The sequence below is a fragment of the Hylobates moloch genome, unplaced genomic scaffold (assembly GCF_009828535.3).
Source record: "Hylobates moloch isolate HMO894 unplaced genomic scaffold, HMol_V3 SCAFFOLD_23, whole genome shotgun sequence".
In the NCBI taxonomy this organism is placed as follows: Eukaryota; Metazoa; Chordata; class Mammalia; order Primates; family Hylobatidae; genus Hylobates; species Hylobates moloch.
In genome coordinates this window covers 36,303,881-36,324,769 of record NW_026652298.1, presented here as the reverse complement: position 1 = coordinate 36,324,769, position 20,889 = coordinate 36,303,881, and the positions used below count along the sequence as shown (strand labels likewise).

The 20,889-nt window shown below is 43.4% G+C and overlaps 1 protein-coding gene across 1 annotated transcript in view; it reads left to right on the top strand.

The window, feature by feature from the left end:
* RBFOX1 (RNA binding fox-1 homolog 1) overlaps positions 1 to 20,889 on the top strand; it is a 2,506,415-nt gene that overhangs the window by 646,694 nt on the left and 1,838,832 nt on the right. Inside the window, exon 5 of the mRNA XM_032144704.2 lies at positions 4,537 to 4,569. Within this exon, the coding sequence (XP_032000595.2) occupies positions 4,537 to 4,569 (33 nt within the window). The remainder of the gene's footprint in view (positions 1 to 4,536; positions 4,570 to 20,889) is intronic.

The window sequence follows — 20,889 nt, the reverse complement described above, 5'->3', positions numbered from 1 at the left end:
ACCACGACCCTCCAAAAGTTATCCAGGGTAGCCCCACACTGTTCAGCACGGAAGGCACGGACCACAGACTGGTTTGCAGCATCAGAGCCCCAGACAGTGTTTGGGCATCTCAGACCCAGGGTTCAGGGAGAACAGGTGGCTGTGACTGGACGGTGATCTTCCCTGCGTCCGTTAACTCAGTCCAGACGTCTCCTGACGTGTGGGAGTCCCAGGAGGGAATCCAGGTCTCCATCATGTGGCAGAATCCCTGCCTGGGTCTCAAAGGCAGCTTTGGAGTTCGACCTGAGTTCAGACCCGGCCCCTGAAAGTCCTGGTGTGGCCTTGGGAAAGGCTCTTTATGTCTCCAATCTCAGTTGAAAAGGAATCACGTCCACCGAGTTCCTAGCACGAACGAGAAGGAAACCCTTAATGTCGGCCTTTGCGATTTCAAACACATGCAGAGAAAGCGAAGGAGAGGAAGGGAAATGATTAAAGGGATGGGAAATAGCTGGAACAAAGCTTTCGAGAGAGTCCTGCTGGAAGTTTCCCAGGTCCCTTTTGCACCCTGTGCAGGGTCCACAGAATGGCCCGCCTCAAACACGGCTCTAATCATGTCAACCCCCAACTGCAGACCCTCTGATGACTGCTGCTGGCTTGATAAAAGCCCATGGCTGGAGCTGGCGTCAGCAACCCTTAAAGAGCCCTCCATCCTCCAGCAGGCCCCTGCAGTACGGTCTGGCTTGCCCAGCGTGCAGTCCAGCCACAGTGGGTCATGACAAACCCTGAGGTCTGTGGGTGCACGTTCGTGAACACTACGTGCCTTAGAAGTGAGTCTCTGAATCTGATATAATTTTGACTATGAAATCCGCTCTGAATGCAGCGTAGAGAGGGTTCTAGATACCTAGAGGGGCCTCAGTAAAGTTTACCCCTTGTTTCGTATATTTAGCCGATTGGTAAAATTATTAATGCAGTATAGTTTACCTCTAGTTGGCCACAAGCCCTACCACTACCTATTGCATCACTGTATGCCTTACCTTCTCCTGTGCCCCCGTATTTGAATGCTTAAGAGAGTTCTTTTTAGTCTCCTTTTTAATAAGAAAAAAAAATAGCCAACATTTCCACAGGGTCTCTTTCTTTCCAATTTTTTCATGAATTTCTTTTAACTTTTAAGTTCAGAGGTACGTATTGCAGGTTACAAAGGTAAATTTGTGTCAGGGGGGTTTGTTGTACAGATGATTTCATCCCCCAGGTATTAAGCCTAGTGCCCATTATTTTTTCTGATCCTCTCCCTCCTTTCACCTTCCACCCTCCAGAAGGCCCCAGGGTGTATTGTTCCTCTCCATGTGTCCGTGTGTTCTCATCATTTAGCTCCCACTTCTAGGTGAGGATATGCGGTATTTGGTTTTCGGTTCCTGTGATAGTTTGCTAAGGATAATGGCCTCCAGCTCCATCGATGTCCCTGCGAAGTACATGATCACAACACTATTCACAGCAGCAAAGACAAGGTCTCTTGTTAACGCTAAAGTGGTGTGAAGCCTTATTTTTTATCCTGGTTTAAACAAATGTTTAATTTTACAAGTGGATACATTACCAATGTAAACATCTTAAACAATTCAGGAAAAGAGAAAGTTGCCCATGACTTTTCTTCACCCGTTGGGTCCCAGTCAAGTTCCAGTTTGCTCAGAAGTAAACCTTTTGTCGGTTTGATGTATCTCTTTTGATAGATTTTTCACATACACATCTATGGTGTGTGTGGTGAAGGAGAGATGGATGGTGTATACATACTTGAGTTTTTTTTGTTTTTTTTGTTTTTTTTTTAGAAAATGGTACCTTATGTACAGTTTTCTGAATGTTTCATTTTTCATTAACAATATATGCTGTATATGCTATAGAGTTTTTAATGTCAGCATATAAGAATCTTCCCCAAGCTGTATAATAGTTTATAATATGGATGGATCATAATTGATTTGGCTTAAAAGATCAGAAACTGGAAGACCAACAGCCACGTTCAGATCATGTATGGGTTTTTTGTTTGGGTAGAACCATGTTTTGCCTGGGAAAAACTGAAATGCAAATGGCTTTAGCTAGTGGGCTGTCATTAGTTACCCCACAGGCCCTGCCCCTCCCTACTGCCTCTCCCTCTATAGGTGGTTGAATATTCAAATGCTGTACTTTAGTCATTATACTTTTTAAACAATGTATTGCTGTCAGAACAATGCCACGATGGACAGCTATGTGTATGCCTTTTTATGTCTGTATTTCCCTAAGGTAGACGCAAGAAGTGGCTTCCCCCTAACGGGGGGAATAAAAGGGGCCTGACGATGTAAATGACACAAGGTTAGGAAACACTAAAAGTATGACTTGGGGGACATCAGAGTAGTCAGCTGAAAACTCTTTTGCCCATGGAGCTCAGTGAAGCAGAGAGAACAGTTCTGCCCAAGGCTTATAGCTGTTGAATATCATATTTCCCTGACATATTCCTGTTGGTTTTCAGCAGAGAAATATACACATTCACGTGAGGTAATGTAGCCCAGGGATCCTGTGTGCTTGTGCTTTACGGATGTGGCTGATCACCATGGAATCAGCTACTTTCCCAGTCCTGAACGGGCTCCAGGAATGAGGGAGGGGAGAGAAGGTTCCAACCTCTGACGTCCATCACACCATGAGTTTCCCCATGGCCGGGCCCCAGATTCATGGCTGGGCAAGCCTTCAGCCACAGCTCATGGACTTTCTTGGCTGAGGTCAGTCTGAAGTCTTGTCTCCTGTTTAGGGGACTAATGGTGCATGAAAGCTGCTCCATGGACAGTGAGCTCTGCCTGAGCTCCTGGGTCTGATGCCTTGGGAGTGAGTGTGGGAGAGGTGGTGCCAAAGCCAGGTCACTGGGAGCTGCAGGGGCTGGTCAGCTAACTCAGGAAGTCATTCGGTCTTAAGTCCTTTGTTGGATTCACATCCGTGAGCTGGTATTGGTCTGTGTTTCAGCCTGGGCTGCCATAATAAAACACCATGGACTGCAGCTTAACCAACAGGAATGTATTTCTCATATATATATGGAGTCTGAGAGTTCGAGATGAAGGTGCCAGCAGACTCGATATCAGAAAACGGTTTGCTCATTGGGTTGTAGATGGCTGCCTTCTTGCTGTGTCTTCATGTGGCCTTTCCTGTGTGCAGGAGAAGAGAGAGAAAGAGAGAAGGAGGGAGAGAGGGAGAGAGAGAAAGAAAGTAAGTTCTCTGCTCTCTCTCCTTTTTTATGTTTCATTATTTTAAGGCGGAGTTTCACTCTTGTTGCCCAGGCTGGAGTGCAATGGCACAATCTTGATACAGTGCAACCTCCGCCTCCCCGGTTTGAGCGAATCTCTTGCTTCAGCCTCCTGAGTAGCTGGGATTACAGGTGCACACCACCACGCCTGGCTAATTTTTTGTATTTAGTAGAGACGGGGTTTCACCATGTTGCAGGCTGATCTTGAACTCCTGACCTCAGATGATCCACCCACCTTGGCCTCCCAAAGTTCTGGGATTACAGGCATGAGGCATTGTGCCCAGGCAGCTGTCTCTTCTTCGATGGGCACTAATCCCATCATGAGGGCCTACCCTCATGACATCATCTAAACTTAATTACTTTCCAAAGGTCCAGTCTCCAAATACAATCACATTGGGGGTTAGGGCTTCAATACATGAATTTTAGGGACGTAGCTCAGTCCAAGCAGTCGGATAGGACAATATGGCTGAGGTTGGCCAAGTCATCCAGGTATAAGAGAAGTTGTAAGAAAGCTTCTTAAGAGTTACACAGAGAAAAAGATCTGATCTCTAGAAAGGAGACCCTTTCCAGGCACACATGAACAATGTTGGGAGGTGTCTACACCAAATCCTTTGATATAGAGTAGGCTTGTAGGTAGGAGGCTGGACATCTACCTGACTTTATGTTGGGTTTAAATCTAATTTCTTCTGCTTAATAACATCCCGACTTTGGAAAAGTTGCCTAACTTGTACACACCCCGATATTTTCATTTGTGAAATGGGGTCATAGAAGTTATTCAAGGGCTTAAATGAGATAAAATATATAAACAACTTGGCACCATTCCTGGCACAACTCTCTATTTCACAATAGTTTGAGGAATTTTGCAAACATGAAGCTGCTGTTGTTGCTGTCGTCGTAGCTTTTACCTGGTGTTTCTCGTAACACTGACTTGAAACGTTAAGGGGAGGAAAAAAACACGTCAAAAATGTCTTCAGTGCCTTTGCCTTCTTTTTCAGTGTTTATTTAATCATTATCAGTACACGGACATTGCTCATACCCCTCCCCACTTTTTTTTTTCTTGACAAGATTGTTATAATATGTTGAAAATATTAATTATCCTATTCACCTTATTAACAGGACTGGATAAACAAGTCATATTGCTGTGCTTGGTGGAAGAAAATGCGTGTGTGTGTGGTGTGTGTTGCAACCTTGTCCCCTCGGGTCATAACAAATTATTGATGCCAGTTCCTTTAAAAAGACAATTAATCCAATTACCTTCTTGTTGAATCAATACTAATGTCTTTTTTTTGTTTAACTTGCAGGTTTCGGCAAGTCAGGCTACGGGCAAAGCTGAGGTAGGAAACACGGTTTTTCTGTGCCTTTAGCAGATAGTTTGAAGTGGGTTTCTTTAGTGATGGAGTGTAACGAGCATTCTAGCAATGATTCTTCCGCGTTTCATTTCCTGGTGGCTTGGATGGTATGTTTTCAGTTGAGTGGTTTCTGTGCTGCTGGGTTTTGTGGTGCCCAGGTCACCGCACTGCTCTTCAGGGAGTGTGCATGGTAAAGATGGTACAGGGTGACTTCAGCGTCTGTTTCTCGACAGATATATCGTGATTCTAGCCCAGCTCAAAGCCCTGGCTCTGCCGGTGAGATCTCCACTGTCTGTATTATATAGTTTCCCCATTCCTTCTCTTTTGCTTTTTCTTTGTATTTTTTTTTCCTTTATTTTATTTTATTTTATTTTTGGGACAGAGTCTCACTCTGTTGCCCATGCTGGAGTACAGTGGCATGATCTCAGCTCACTGCAACCTCCGCCTCCCGGGTTCAAGCAATTCTCCTGCCTCAGCGTCCTCGGTGGCTGGCATTACAGGTGTGCACCACCATGCCTGGCTAATTTTTGTATTTTTAGTAGAGACGGGGTTTCACCATGTTGACCAAGCTGGTCTCGAACTCCTGGCCTCAAGTGATCTGCCCACCTCAGCCTCCTAAAGTGCGGGGATTATAGGTGTGAGCCACCATGCCCAGCCTGTTTTTCTTTTTCTACTCAGTCTCCAAGGCATGAAAGGAATTGTGGTGGATGCTGACAACATAGGTAAAGAATAAAAAATGAAGCTGGTCAGAAGTCACCAGCAAGGTGACCACCCATTGGAAATTGTCCATGTTGTAATGTAATGGGCTCCTGCAAAATATGCCCAGCACTATAGAGCCGGTCACTTTCACTCCCGAGCCACTGTGTGGTTAAAGCAAAGAACACCGACCCAGGTCCCGGGAGCCCAGGGCTCTGTGTGATGCTGCGCATCATCTTAATTATGCCTAGTGTTGCATTATTGGAACCCTAAGCATGTGGAGTTATTTATATCCTACTGCTCAATGAGGTCATCACCAAGGTCTGATTTTTCAAATTCAAGAAATTGCAACCTGAGGCATAAATGGGTTAACTGTGGCTATTCGCTTTCCTCAGGTATACCATGGGGATAGTTATATTTCCCTTTGATCCATCACACGGTCATTAGTAGGGTAAAATAGAATAAAGCTTGTGGAGGCAAATTCTCGCGGGGTTCTGCAAACACCTAAGGGAAGATCATTATCCATAAGTATCCGTTCCCGTTCAAATATCTGCAACCTCGGATACAGTAACTTGGTGCGCAAAGGTTTTCCAGGAGCTGTGATGCATTCATGGTGTGATTGATTTCGGATGCCTAATGAGGCAGGGATTTGGGAAGCACAAGGATAGGGCAGAGATGAGCAGCCTCCACTGTCACCTATATCCCCATGATCTTGTGACCAGTCACTCGAGTGAGTTATTAAACAACACAAATTTTGTTTCCTCATTTTTGGAATGGGAATAGCAGTATGCATCCTGTGAGGCTGTTGAGAGCATTAAAATGGCAACGGCAGTGTTTCCTCTGGTGGTTTGCTGTCACGGGAATACCAGTTTCTATGTATTTAGCACCTCTGATGCACCATTTATTTATAATTGCACTGTATGCATCGTTATGTAAAATCCTTACAAAAATTTTGTGATGTATAGGTTATGATGATCCCTGTTTTACAGAAGAGTAAACTGAGAGTTAGAAAGGGTGAGTAACTTTCCTAGCGCCATTCAACTAATGAGGAATAGAGCTGGAATTCATAACCATGTCTGGCAGGGTACAAAGTGCCATGCCGTGTAACCCACCCAGATTATGGCCTGGTACACAGTGGGTGTTCAGTAAATATTAGTTTTGCCAGTCATGAAAGACTGATTGCACTTTCTAGAGCATACCTGAACATGTCCTGTTTCTCTGTGGTCATCACCGCATACAGCCGTGTGTTGCCTATGATCTTCCATCTTTCTTCCTTTCCCCAGACACATTCTTACATCTGCATCCTATTTGGCAGCTTAGAACAATCATCTAACAAGAAAACGCTCATGTTGCCCCTTTTCAACTTCACGATATATATATGTTTTAGACTGAGTCTCACCCTGTCACCAGGCTGGAGTACAGTGGCATGATCTCAGGTCATTGCAACCTCCGCCTCCCAGGTTCAAGCAATTCTCCTGCCTCAGCCTCTCAAGTAGCTGGGACTAAAGGCGCATGCCACCATGCCCAACTAATTTTTGTATTTTTAGTAGAGATCGGGTTTCACCATGTTGGCCAGTATGGTCTCGATCTCTTGACCAACTCGTGATCCTCCCGCCTCGGCCTCCGCAAGTGATGGGATTACAGGCATGAGCCACTGCGCCCGGCCGTTCACAGGATATTTCTTATCTTCATTTTGCCAATTGAAAAAAGGAGGTCTGAGGAGTTGAAGTACTTCCTACATAGGTGAAATAATGTTTAATAATCCAACAATTCCACTTCTACTTGTATGCCCAAGAGAAAGGAGTGCTTATGTCCACCAAAACAATGCATGCAAGAATTCCCATAAAGGTTTTATTTACCATACCCAAATGGAAACAAACCAAATGTCTATTAACAGAATAATAGATCAATCAATAGTGGTGTATTCACGCAATGAAATACAATACAGCAATCAAAAAATATTATCTGCAGGTGTATGACATAACCTGTATAACTCTTAGTGATATTATAAGAAAAATATCAGAACAAAACAATGTACTCTCTATGATTTCATTTACATATGTACATATACACACCCACGTATATATTATTTATATATTCTATATATTATTTATATCTCTAAAAAGCAGACAACATTCATCTCTGATGATAAAAGTAGCAATACTGGTTACCTCTGGGAGGCGTTGGCTGAGTAGGGGCAGAAAGGGAGCTAACGGGAATGTCCAGCGCTCTCATCTGGATGTATTTACGAAGGTAACCATCATATATAAAACTGATAGAGCTCTACAGTGAAGATGTGTGCATCTGACAGGTTGTTATTTGCATGGCAAGAAAAATAATGAAGGCACTTGGCAAGAAAAAAGAGTGAAAACACAAAATGTATCAACCAGGATGATAGGGTGGGGGGAATGGTCAGTTGGTCATGGTGGGGGTAAGTGAGATGAAGGGAATTAGGAAGTGTAGGAATGCTTAATGTACAGGAACACTTTTGATCAGAAATAGTCTTTCTTCCTTCATTCTTTTTTTTATTCCAGTCTCCCATTTTCCAGATGGAACAGTTTTTTTTAATCTTTTTTGTTTTTTCTCCTTACCGTTATTCCTAAGGCTGCATTACCGTTGCTGCAGCCAGATCATATCTTTTTCATGACGGCAGGGAGGTAACCTTTTATTAATTGAATTTCTAATGGCAATTCATCAAAGCACGTGATCACCGTTATTTAATGCGTGATCCATATTCATGGCATGTTCTGTTAGGTAAATAATAGTGGCTCTGGGAAAGTGCTTCTGTGAGGTCCTTTTCCTTCTCATATGACTTTCTTTCCCCCCCACCCCAAGTAGAGTCAAACAGTTGTAATTTAAGCAGAACAAACCCCACCTGTGGAGGAGACATTGGTTAAAAGGAGACAAAAAGAATGACAAACCCACAGAATCAGTGAGAATGAGTGGCTTTGCCAGTTCCCTTTCTTTCTGCAGATTGACAGTGAATATGTGAATAACGTTTGCTAAATCTGGACTTTGAAAACATGACAGCAAGCTGTTTGTGCCAATAAATTTTCATGGCATATGCCACCCCTCCCTGCACCACACACAGTTTTAATAAGATGGCACATGAGCTGTTGAGAAATGTTAAAAACCCTGTAGAGGAAAGAGCTTTATCTTCTGACCAAATTCTGTCCAGCAGTGTTTATGACAGCTGAAGAATTTATCTGAAATTCCCTCTGCTAGCCGCAAAGCACCTGGCCCTTTGTCCCCAAGCAGCCTTTAAGAACCAAACTAAGATGTCACATACATAATATAACAGATAAATGGCCCAATTTCCGTGTCCACATGATGAATGGAATGCAAGTTCAGCACACACATATTTGCACATTAATTGGCCCTGCATGGTTCCGTTTTGTTTCTAAGTTGCTACTGTATGGGTCCTAGACTCCTTCCCCTTCAAAATCATTAAGCCTGTTTTATCGCACAAACGCATACACATTTCCCCCCTATTTATCGTCACGCAGCTTGCCCTGCTGAGAGAGAACGAAGTTACCTGGGCGCAGCCATTGGATTGCAAATGCATATGTGTGAGCCCTCTGCACCACCAGCTGTATATTAACACAAAGATCTGAGACCCAGCCCCACGTTGCCTATGCTGACAGCCAAACAAAGGAGGTTGTAGATGAGGATGTTTGAGGAAAAGAAGAAAATTCATTTCATTTCACTTACCAGTTGGTTTCTTGCCTCACCTTAATGATTTCCTGTTGATAGTTTAATGGCAATGTAAACTCAGTGGGGGGCCTCAATTTTGATAAATTGGCCTGCTTTTATTTCATGGCAAAGCAATCGAACTGAGATTGATTGATATTACAGCTTTGCTATCCCAAATAATTGCAATGGCAAACTATGCAGGTAGCAAACTCAGTGGCCTTGGGAAAATGTAGGTGGAATCTCCCTCCTACCATTATTTTTTCCTTCCAAAAGGAAACTTTATCCTAGGCCTAGGAATCATTTATTTCTCTTGTCTTCCAAGCCTCGTTCTCAGGAAAATAAATCGGGGGCTGCAGAGCCCATTAAAAATATTCTTACCTGCTTGAAAAGACACCAGTGCATTTGAGAAAGGGGCTGAGCTGCTTAGTCTGTGAACAGATCAGTCCTAGCCATCCTGTGTCATTAGAGAATCTAGCACATTTAACAAGGGTCAGTTGAGCTGTTTCGTCAAGAAGGTTACAGTGGAAAGAGCAAGAGCTTTGGAGTCTTGTAGATGAGGTGTGAATGATGGGTCCACAGCTTATGAGTTATGTGACTGTAGTCAAGTTACTTAACTGCTAAGCGAGTCTTTTCTCTGCAAAATGGGAATGGTGAAATAAAGTACAAGGTTTGTTTGAACTTTAAATGAAATAATCAATATGCAATGCCTGGCTGGGCATGGTGGCTCACACCTGTAGTCCTAGCACTTTGAGGGGCCAAGGCAGGAAGGTTACTTGAGCCCAGGAGTTTGAGACCAGCCTGGGCAACAGATGAGGAAGAACCCAATCTCTACAGAAAAAAAAAAAAAAAATTGGCAGGTGTGGCAGCATGTGTGTGTCGTCTCAGCTACTCAGGAGGCTGAGGTGGGAGGGTTGCTTGATCCCAGGAGGTGGAGGTTGCAGTGAGGCAAGATTGCACCACTGCACTCTAGCCTGGGTGACAGAGCTAGACCCTGTGTTAAAAAAAAAAAAAAAAGAAAGAAAATAATGCAACGCTGAAGACAGAGCCTGGCATACATTAGATGTTCAACAATTAGTATTTTGCTTCCATACAAAGTCCCCCTTCACTTATATTTGTATTAAGTAAAACAATAATTAGGGTGTGGTGGCTCATGCCTGTAATCCCAGCACTTTGGGAGGCCAAGACGGGTGAATCATGAGGTCAAGAGATCGAGACCATCCTGGGTAACATGGTGAAGTACTGTCTCTACTAAAAATACAAAAATTAGCTGGGTGTGGTGGCACACACCTGTAGTCCCAGCTACATGGGAGGCTGAGGCAGGAGACTAGCTTGAACCCAGGAGGCAGAGGTTGCAGTGAGCTAATATCATGGCACTGCATAGTCCAGCCTGGCAACAGAGCAAGACTCCATCTCAAAACAGACAAACAACAGCAACAACAAAACAATAATTAAGTAACCTAATTAGGAATCATTGAGACCTGTTGTTTTGTGCTACTTTTGCATCATGGCTGTATCCTGCCCTAACCAGACAGAAGTTCACTCCTATGACTTAATTCACATTGGAGTTAATGGCCCTCTTGTCTCCACCCAAGGACAAGATCCACTTGAAGATCAGCAGTACTTTCCAATGAGCACTCTTGGCCTTGTCTAATTTTGCCCAATCATGCTTTGATAGTCATCTCTGTCCTTGAAGCCAGCACCAAAGAATATTTAAAGAACTCTAAACAATCATGTGGTCTTAATTCAAGAGTCCAGAATTCTCAGTTGGAGATATGGTTGGTGTTTTGTAATTTCTTGAACATTTAAGTGACAGTCTGTTATAATGTAGGCACAATACTAGGCCTGGGAATACATGTACAAAGTTGACACACTATCATACCCTCAAATAACTGATGGTTCATTATAGCATTATAGAATAAATGCTGTAGTGTCACTTGTCTCATGAGGGCTGACGTTCTCAATAGAGCAAAACTGTCCCCATAAGGGTCCCTCCATATTTGGTTAGTTCTGGATCTCGGTTCAAACATAAATGAGCCTAGATAGGCTAGAGATATTTATAGAGGCTTCTCAGAGGAGGTAGTATGCAGACCGGAGCTTCGAAGGGTGGATTAGGTTAGGTTGTCATCAGGTAAAGAAAAGTCAAGGGCCCGAGAAAAGGCAGAGATGGGAAAAAAGCTGTCTGCTCAGAGAATAAGTGAAAAGTAAGTATGGAGACAGTGAAGGAGGGTGATGTAATCAGAAGGAACACAGAAGAACCAAGGCCAGGCATCCTCATGGAAATCAAAGAGTCAGATGGTTGCAAGAGAGAGGTAGGGGTGTTGGATTATTCAGAAGGCTCGAGGAAACAGGTTCAGGACCCATGGCACTGAGTTTAGCAATCATGCCATCATTAATGTCCTCAAGAACAGCCTTTGCAATGTGGATGGCTTAGGAGTAAATAGAAGGAGAAGGCACATGGGCCACACTGGAGCCTAGCTGTTCAAGGCAGCCATTGGTTGATCCAAGGGATCAATGGTCCTCTGGCTTGAAGGAAAGACAAGAGGTGGGAAGGAATTTTGAAGATGACAGAAGCTTGGATATATCGTAGTCTTGGAGAACAGGCCTCAGAGGATACCATGATGGGGCACAGTCGGGGATTTACCCATTGAAAGGTGAGCCGAGTGTTCTTGAGGCTGTTGTGTTTTGCTCATCATTGTCTAGCACCAGAGAGCTATGGTACTGATTGGACTGAGCAGAGATATATTTTTTTTCTGCTGTGACACTGAAGGAAAAAAAGTTGGAGAGTAAATGTGAATACATTTTGAAGGAGAAGGAAGATAGATTGAAAGAGGTTATGCCTGGCAGCCTTTACTTCCCAGTGAATAGCTGAGGGAAATATATGTGCCGAGAATAAGGAGAGCAGCTGGGTGTGGTGGCTTATGCCTGTAATCCAAGCACTTGGGGAGGCAGAGGCAGGAAAATCGCTTGAACCAGGAGTTTGCGACCAGCCAGGGCAAGGTAGCAAGACCCTCTCTCTCCAAACAATTTAAAAAATTAGCCAGGCAATGTGATGCACACCTGTAATTTTGGCTGCTCAGGAGGCTGAGATGGGAGGATCACTTGGGACCCAGGAGTTTGAGGCTGCAGTGAGCTATGATTGCACCACTGGACACCTGTCTTGGTGACAGAGCAAGACCCTGTCCCCCATAAATAAATGCATGAATGAATGGATGGAGAATAGAGGCAGAACTGGAGGTTAGAGGGGAAAAATAAGCAGAGAGAAGAAATAGCTGATATGAGATGCTGGTGAGAGGCTAAGTAACCAGCAAGCTGACATCCAGAAGCACTTAGCGGGGAGATGAGCAAGAACCTTCCCATAGCAACAGCAGCAGCAGCGTTGATAATTGCAGCCATCATTTACCACCTGTGAACGGAGTCCCAAGCACTGCATTATCTTTACAGCAATCTTTGAAATAACTGTGAATGCCTCCATGTTACAGACAAAGAAACTGAGATGTGGAGAAGTGGTGTAGGTTGGCCAAACTTACTCAACAATAGTGGGACCCATATCTGAACCAGGTTTCTCTGATTGCAACACCCGGGCTGTCTCCACTAGGAACAGCATGACTGTCATTTTTTATCTCCAGTCCCAGTGAGTGGTGAAACTCGGGCAAATGACTTAATCTTTCTTTGTCTTGTTTGTCTGCTCCATAGCATGAGGACAATTAAAGAATGAACCTTATGGCTTATTCTGAGAAGTTGAAAGGCATACTGTAGCTTACAGAAGGCAGTAAGCATATTATTTGGTGCGTAAGTAGTCCATAATACATGCTAGTCATTGTAGTGGTTACTTTTATTAGTGTGCTTGGTGACTCATTCTAAGCGACAATAGGAAATAGCAGAAGTATCAACTAGAACCAATTCCTGGCCTCTGAACCTGTATGGAAGCATCAGTCCTAGGAGTGTTTCAGAAGCCTCTTGCTCTGTGAAAATTGATTAAGGGTCTCTGGAAAAGTGAACCGTTGTAAAATTTCTCTACTTCTTCATTTGAAAAACGAGGTTTCTGTTGCCGTGAGGTTTGGGGGGATGAATTAGAAGGATCCCACTTTTTTTTTTTTTTTTTTTTTTGAGACGGAGTCTTGCTCTGTCTCCCAGGCTGGAGTGCGGTGGCACCATCTCGGCTCACTGCAAGCTCTGCCTCCCAGGTTCATGTCATTCTCCTGCCTCAGCCTCCAGAGTAGCTGGGACTACTGGTGCCTGCCAGCACACCCAGCTAATTTTTTGTATTTTTAGTAGAGAAGGGGTTTCACCGTGTTAGCCAGGATGGTCTTGATCTCCTGACCTCGTGATCCACCCACCTTGGCCTCCCAAAGTGCTAGGATTACAGGCGTGAACCACCGTGTCTGGCCTACCCCACAATTTTTACCTTGCATTGGGGGTTAATGAGTAAAAACAACCAAATGGGGGGGAAAAAGCTAACTTTTAATTAGCACCTGAGTCTGTGCCAGCCAGGCCACTCTGCAAGTCATTCTGCATGCCTCATCTTATTTAATTTTATCCTCAAAATAACCCTATGAAGTACATCCTGTCATTTTTTCTGTTTTACAGATGAGCAAACTGAGGCTTGACATGGTTAGTTAAATGAGTCACAAATGTTATAGGAGGGAAATTGAGACTCACACCCAAGACTATCAGACCCCCAAACCAGCTGGGGTGCTTAGAAAGGGAAGTCAGGAGTCACCTCCACTCTCTAAGAGGCAAAGGCTCAGTCTTTTAAACCTAGAGAGAAAAATCTCATCTCTCCTCCTCTAAATTATCTCATCTTCCAAGGCTTCCCCTGCTACAGCTAAACCAGCCTTGTTGACTGCCTGTTTTAAGATTTTGTGAGTGTTCTGTGATCACAAAACCCATTCCCACAACCATATATTATTTCCTACTGTTTTGACACCATTTATTTCCATAGCATTATACATTCCAACCTTCTGACTGTTTAAGATCAAAAGATGTGCTCCCGGGCTCATACTTCACTCCAGCTCTCAGACTCTGTGCACCAAATTAGACAGAACAGCAGAAGCTCCATCCTGTCATAGTCTGTAATGTTGCATAATTCCAAGGATTCACCATGTTTTATCAATGGCAAAAGGAGAGATGGACTCAGCCACAGTGGTGGGGCTTTCATGGAGGATATGGGGGAAGGCCTGGAGATGCAGTGGTTGAAGGGGAGTGCTGGGATGTTCAGAATCAGTCTAGAACGTGGGGAGTTAAATTGGTTGATTGTGGAAATCCCAGGCCAAATGCAAAGATTTATAAAGGGTCAGAGAAGAAGGAGGAGATCCACGTAGGGTACTGTGCTACCTCCTAAGAGAATAAAAGAATTACTGATTATATCCAGGAGGAGGGAAAAGAGATTGTGTCTGCTCTCCAGGCTAGGCTTAGTGGTTCTAGAATGAAGCAAACTACATACTGATTAGCAGATGGACTTCTTTGGAGGGGTCACGCATTTATTCAGCAAGTTTTAGAGAGCATCTAATGTATGATAGCCACTCTTTTAGACCCTGGTAACTTAAAATGAATGAAACACTTTTTTCTGCTCTCAAGGAGCCTGTGATCTATGAAAATACGCTGATGGGTGAACAGATGCTTTTAGCTAAGCTGTAATAGAAGTGGGTTCAAGGGGGAGAATGAATACCTAGAGGGGGCTGTTCAGCTCTCCCAGGAAGCCTGGCTTCAGATGAAATAGGTCTTCCTTTCCTATTTACCCACATACACTTGATGCAGAGCAGGCAAGCCCCACAATTGGGGCTTAGCCCAAGAGGGTTCTTGGCTTTGCCCAGGAAATAATTCAAGGGCAAGCAGTGGTGTTAAACAGCAGCTTTTATTGAAGCATCAGTTACAGTAGCAGCAGAGGGATTGCTCCTCCCTGAGAAGGGCTATCCTGAAGGGAGTGTGCCCAGAGTAGCAGCTCAGAGGCAGTTGTGCAGTCATATTTAGACCCACTTTTAATTACATGCAAATTAAGGAACAGATTATGGAGAAATGTTTGGAAACAGGGTGGTAACTTCCAGGTCCTCGGGTTGTTGCCTTGGAAAGGGCAATAAGTCGTGGGTGTTCCCATGGTGATGATAGACACACTCTGGTGGGCGTGTCTTATGGAAAGCTGCTTCTGCCCCAGCTGTGTTTAAGCCAGTCCTCAATTTGGTCCAGTGTCTCGGCTCCACCTCCAGAGTTGAGTTCCACCTCCTACCTCACACTTGCTCTAGAACCAGTAAGGGGCATTGGAGACTATATACACAGGCACCACATTCTATGACATATTTTAGTAATCTGAAAGCAAGTTTGATAAATAGCAAAGAGATTGCTTTGGATCAACTGTGCGTATGGATGAGGGGTAGGGGAGGAGGGAACAACTGGAAAATCAGCTGGACATGTGGGTGAAGGGCACTGAAGGTGACTCCTCATTGTGGGGATGATCATGATAATAGTGATGGTGGTGGCGGTTATAGTGGCAGCAGTGAGAACAGCCAGCATTTATTAGTGCTCACTGTATGCTAGGCATTGAGCAATGTATTGTATATAACTTACCTCTTTTATTCCTTCCAATGAACTTAGGAGAATGTGTATTAATATAGACTTCATTTAACAGATGAGAAAACCAAGGCTCAGAAGAGTTTATGGGGCCCACCCAAGGCCCTATGGCTAGTAGGCAAAGTTAGTATTTGATTCTATGCAATTTGCTGTCTGAACCAGCAGTCCAGCAAAGATGGGGGAAGCAGGCTTGAAAACCCCCTTGGGTTAAAGTCTACATTGCTCAACGCAATCTTCTCGTGATAAATGTTGCTGACACACTTTGGAGAAACTTCGTGACTATGCCTGATTCCCGGCACTAATGTAGCTTGACTTGGGGCTGATATCCCACTTACCTCACCAGAATGACAATTAGGGGGTGTAAAAAAAAAGAGTTATTGCAATTCTGGTTTCCTCTATTGAGCTATGAATAAATGATGATAGCTGTGAAATGGTGTGGTGTTTAGATCGTTTCTGGTAAATTAAAAAAACTAAAAATTGAATAAATTGGTAATCCATGCAGCCATTTAAAATAGGAGGAGTGGAACAAAATTGGTAAACTCTTTTAGTGTCTTCCTGGCCTTGTCATTCTAATGTAATTTGTTTGCAAAAATATTAATTAATACTCAAACATCTGACGTGTTTTACATGTTAATTTGAAATGTGTTAGTTACATTTTCTAGTTTTGCCCTGGTACTGTCTTCAGCAGCAGCACATGCAAGAATTCTGGTCCTATAGCCCCCTCCTTACAGCTCAGCAGCCAAGCAGATACCGAGTAGATACTGGGAGCTCTTTGCAAAGCTCAGAGCTGCTTGCACCTTTGCAGAGAAGGGGAGAGTGCTGTATGGAAACAGCATGTTAGTGGTTTTAGCTAATGGGGACTGACTGCAAATGCAGGATCTCAAGAAACCTTTCTGTGTTCCAGTGAGCAAATGCTGTGCTGGGCCAGCAGGGGTTTCAGATGGTAAGCAGAAGCTGGAGGGAGAAACTCCTCAGATGACATTTGGACTAGGTTCTTTCCAGGTCTTGTAAATGGGTTGTGTGCTCATGTCCCGAATTCTAGGCATGTCTCATGAAATATCTAGCCACTGATACCATTTGAGGGTGTTATCTGCTTCTTTTCTTTTCTTTTTTTTTTCTTTATTTTGGAGACAGAGTCTTGCTGTTTCACCCAGGATGGAGTGCAGTGGCATGATCTCGGCTCACTGCAACCTCCGCCTCCCAGGTTCAACGATTCTCCTGCCTCAGGCTCCCAGGTAACTGGGATTACAGGCACGTGCCAGCACACCTGGCTAATTTTTGTATTTTTAGTAGATACGGGGTTTCACCATGTTGGCCTGGCTGGTCTGAAACTCCTCACCTCAGGTGATCTGCCTGCTTTGGCCTCCCAAAGTGCTGGGATTACAGGTGTGAGCCACCGCACCTGACCTATTTTCTTATTTAATTCATACATTAGACAGGAGAGGCTGAGCTACACAAGTAACAAGTTAACCATGAAATCTCAATGGCCTACCCAAAGAGGCTTATTTTTCACCCGTGCTATGTCTGATGAGAGCTGGGGGTGGCCCTCTCCATCTGTTGACCTCGCAGTACAGGATGCTTCTCTCTTGTGGTTTCTCTGGGTCAGTGCATACCTCCACTATCAGGCTGGCAGAGGAAGAAAGGAAACGAGGAATCTCCCTTGACCTTTTCATTGCCTTAGCGCGGAGATGGCAGACATCCCTTCTACTCACAGTCCGCCAGCTAGAACGTATCTCAGGGCACCTGTGACAAGAGGCCTGAGAAGATGAGGAGCACATGGATATTCTGTAGGAATTAAATGCCTGCCACAGTGTGCCAATGAGGCCCATGACAGTGATGAAAACAAGCACCTCTATTCTCATCTCAGTTCTGTGCTTCACTGACTCCTACACTGGGGTTGCTTGCCTGGCACTCTGTTATGCACTTCGTTCCATTCATGTCACTGCAATGTCAGTCTTTCCTTTCTAAACAAGAGGAAATGGAGGCTCAGAGGGCTCAAACTGTTTGTCAGTGGTCACACAGTTAGTAAGGGGTACAGTCAGGATTCAACCCAAAATCTGACTCCGGTACCTCCACTGTTTTTTTTTTTGCCTCCCATCGTTCTTGACAGATTTCCTTTGGTAGCATTTCAGCAGAAAGAGCTTGAGGCAACACTTAGAGAACACCCATGAAGACCCAGAGGACAAGGATCTATTAAGTCTTCAGGGGATGATATGAATGATGCCCAAGTTTGTGCAGAATTTATTACTTTCAGCCAGCTGATCCAGATTTGCATCATATTTCAATCTTATAATAATCCTATGGAAGATTTGGGAAGAATAATAATAGCTCTGCTTTGTAGATGCATTATTAGAGGGTCCAGGAGGCTAAAGACCTGCTACAGGTCACCTTGGTAGTCACTGATGGGTGTCTGGACTTTGGAATGAGTCTCTGCGTGTGTATGGGATTGTGGATCCTGCCGATCCTAGACTGAGGTCCCTTAACCTCTTCTGTTTCATGACCCCCTTGGACATGTGGGGAGAACAACGGGCCTCTTTGCAGAATAAAGATTTCAAATACACAATACAAAATACTTAGTATCACAAAGGAAACTATTTATATTAAAATACATTTATTAAATAAATTAAAACGTGATTTAGTCAAATCTTTGCTTTCTTTATTAACACATTAAACAAGCAAATCTAGTAATTACCGTAATTTGGAAGTAGCGATAAGCATTATGATATTTTGAGATATCTGTGAGAATTATAATGTAATGTGGCTAAAATACCTGTGATTTCTCTTGGTGACAAAGTCACAGGTACTTGTAATAACTACTGCGATGTTGTGGCTTATATTTAACGGGAGTGCTAGATTTGTTAGAGGCTAGTGAAAATCAAGTTTTATTTTTTCCTATCGAAGTTCATGGACTCACTGTGTTCTATCTAGGGACCCCTATAGAATCGTGGATACCCAGTGAAGAATCTTCTCCATCTTGGCCCTGAACTGTCTTCTGATTCTAGTTGGGTGAAAGCCTAGAACTGAATGAGTCCAAGCTCAAATTATGTTTGATTTTGTTGCATGTATTCACGTGGTCTCTACTACCTTGTGGTAGTGATGTCATCTCTGCCCAGTGCCTAGTCTTAACCCATGGCTTCTTCTTTTCCAATACAGCACATGTGGCATTTAAGAGGATCAGGGGTCTAGGTGTGGTGGCTTACACCTATAATCCCAGCACTTTGGGAGGCTGAGGCAGGTGGATCACTTGAGGTCAGGAGTTCGAGACAAACTTGGCCAACATGATGAAACACTGTCTCTACTAAAACTATAAAAATTAGCTGGGTTTGGTGGCACATGCTTATAATCCCAGCTACTTGGGAGGTTGAGGTGGGAGGATCATGTGAACCTGGGAGGCGGAGGTTGCCGTGAGTCAAAATTGTACCACTGCACTCCAGCCTGGGTGACAGAGCGAGACTCCATCTCAAAAAAAGTTTTTTTTAAAAAAAGATCAGGGGTTAATAAAGGCTAACATTTTCTCCACAATGCTAGGTACTATAGTAAGACTTCATATGCACTATTTCACTTAATTCTGGTAGATTCTAGTGTTAAATGTATTTTGCAGAAAGTAATAATGATGGTTAACATTTATAAATACTTACTATGCAGCAGGCACTCTTCTAAGCACATTTAAGGTACTAAAATAATAATAATTACTGTAGTAGCAGTGATAGCAGCAGTAGTAATAGTAGCAGCTAAGACTTATTTAGCACTTCCTTGGTGCCAGGCTTATTATCTTCTAAGTATTTTACATACTTAATCTCAATTTTTCCCCACCACATTCCTATCAGGTCAGTATTAGTTATTTACATTTTACAAAATAAGAACTAGACTCAGAGAGATTAAGTAACAAAGTCACATGACTACACAGCCAACCTTTGAATTCAGGCGTTCTCTTTCCACACACTGTGAAGGTAAAATCACTAACTTCTACTGCCTTGTTTTCCATTTTGTTCACTGTTCCTCATAGCTATGTCAGAGGTAGAAGTCAATTTTTTCCTCCCATTCTGCAGATTGGTTAACTGAGGCACAGTCACCTTAAGAAACTTGCTTTAGAGTTGGCTTGGTTCAACTCAAAGATGGAACAACAAAGCCTGCAGGTGAGCAATTTACAGGAAAGATTTATGGGCAACACCTGGAAAAGTCATACATTACTTCTGCCCACCTCCCATTGGCCAGAACTCAGTCTCTTGGTCTCATAAACTGCAAGGGAGCCTGGGAAATGTAGTCCAGCTGTGTACCCAAGGGGAAGAAACAAATAAATTTTGATCAACTCAGAGCTGTCTCTACCACAGGCACTGAGCAGAGACCTGGAGAGCTCATGATTTGTGGTGAAACTCCATCCACAGCAGGAGTAAAACTAGGGGTTCAACATTTGAGGAGGCACTCTCACAGTAGCCAAGCTTACGCCCCACTCCACAGCTCCCCATGGTGCCTGGACTGAAATGTTAGTTTGTGCAGCAGAGGCCCCACGTGCCAGTGTTGTTCCTGGGCGGCTTAAAGACGGAATTTGACACAATACATTACTGCAAATTAGAGAATGTGAAAAATCTCATGCTGTGGAGATTTGGACTCTGGGTATATTTTTATAAGCCATGGAGAGTCTGCAAATGAAACACTGTCAAGGAGAAAACATGAAAATGTGTAATAGTTTGTTACTGTACATTTAAATGAATATTTAAAGTGCAGTCTATTCTTTTTTAAAGGAACGTTGTTGTTGGCATTTTCTTTTCTTTAGTTTGGTGTGCATTTTTAATTTAAATGATCCAGACCCTGCTCTTAGGATCTCCTGCACAAAGCCTGTACAAGCAGCCAGTTTACTGGCACAGAGTGAGAAAATTGGGTACTTGAATCCTGTATCATACAGTGCTGTGTGTTATATTCCCTCCAATCTTAGATATCAGAGGTTATAAATCTCAGCTTCACTTTAATAATAATTTTTTTTGCAGGAGGAAAGGATGTGGAACAAAAGCAAAAGAACATTAAATGTACATGTTGATTTTAAAACACATTTCTATTTCAGATATATTTTAAAAATATGTGTGTGTTAAAATCAGAAAAATCTCTCTTACCCGGAAAGAGAAAACAAACCAATAAACAATAACAACAAAAATACAATCCTATTCCTGATAATACTTTTTCTGACATTCTCCAAGTATGAAACAAAGCTACTTGATAAGTGCCTCATAACTCTTTATCTCTTAACATTCCATCTTACCATATTGGTAAGTAAAGTGTCTGAAAGGAACCTGCAATCCCAGATATGGGTGGCAAACACCCACGGTCCCAACATTGGACTCCACTAATTGTTTCGAG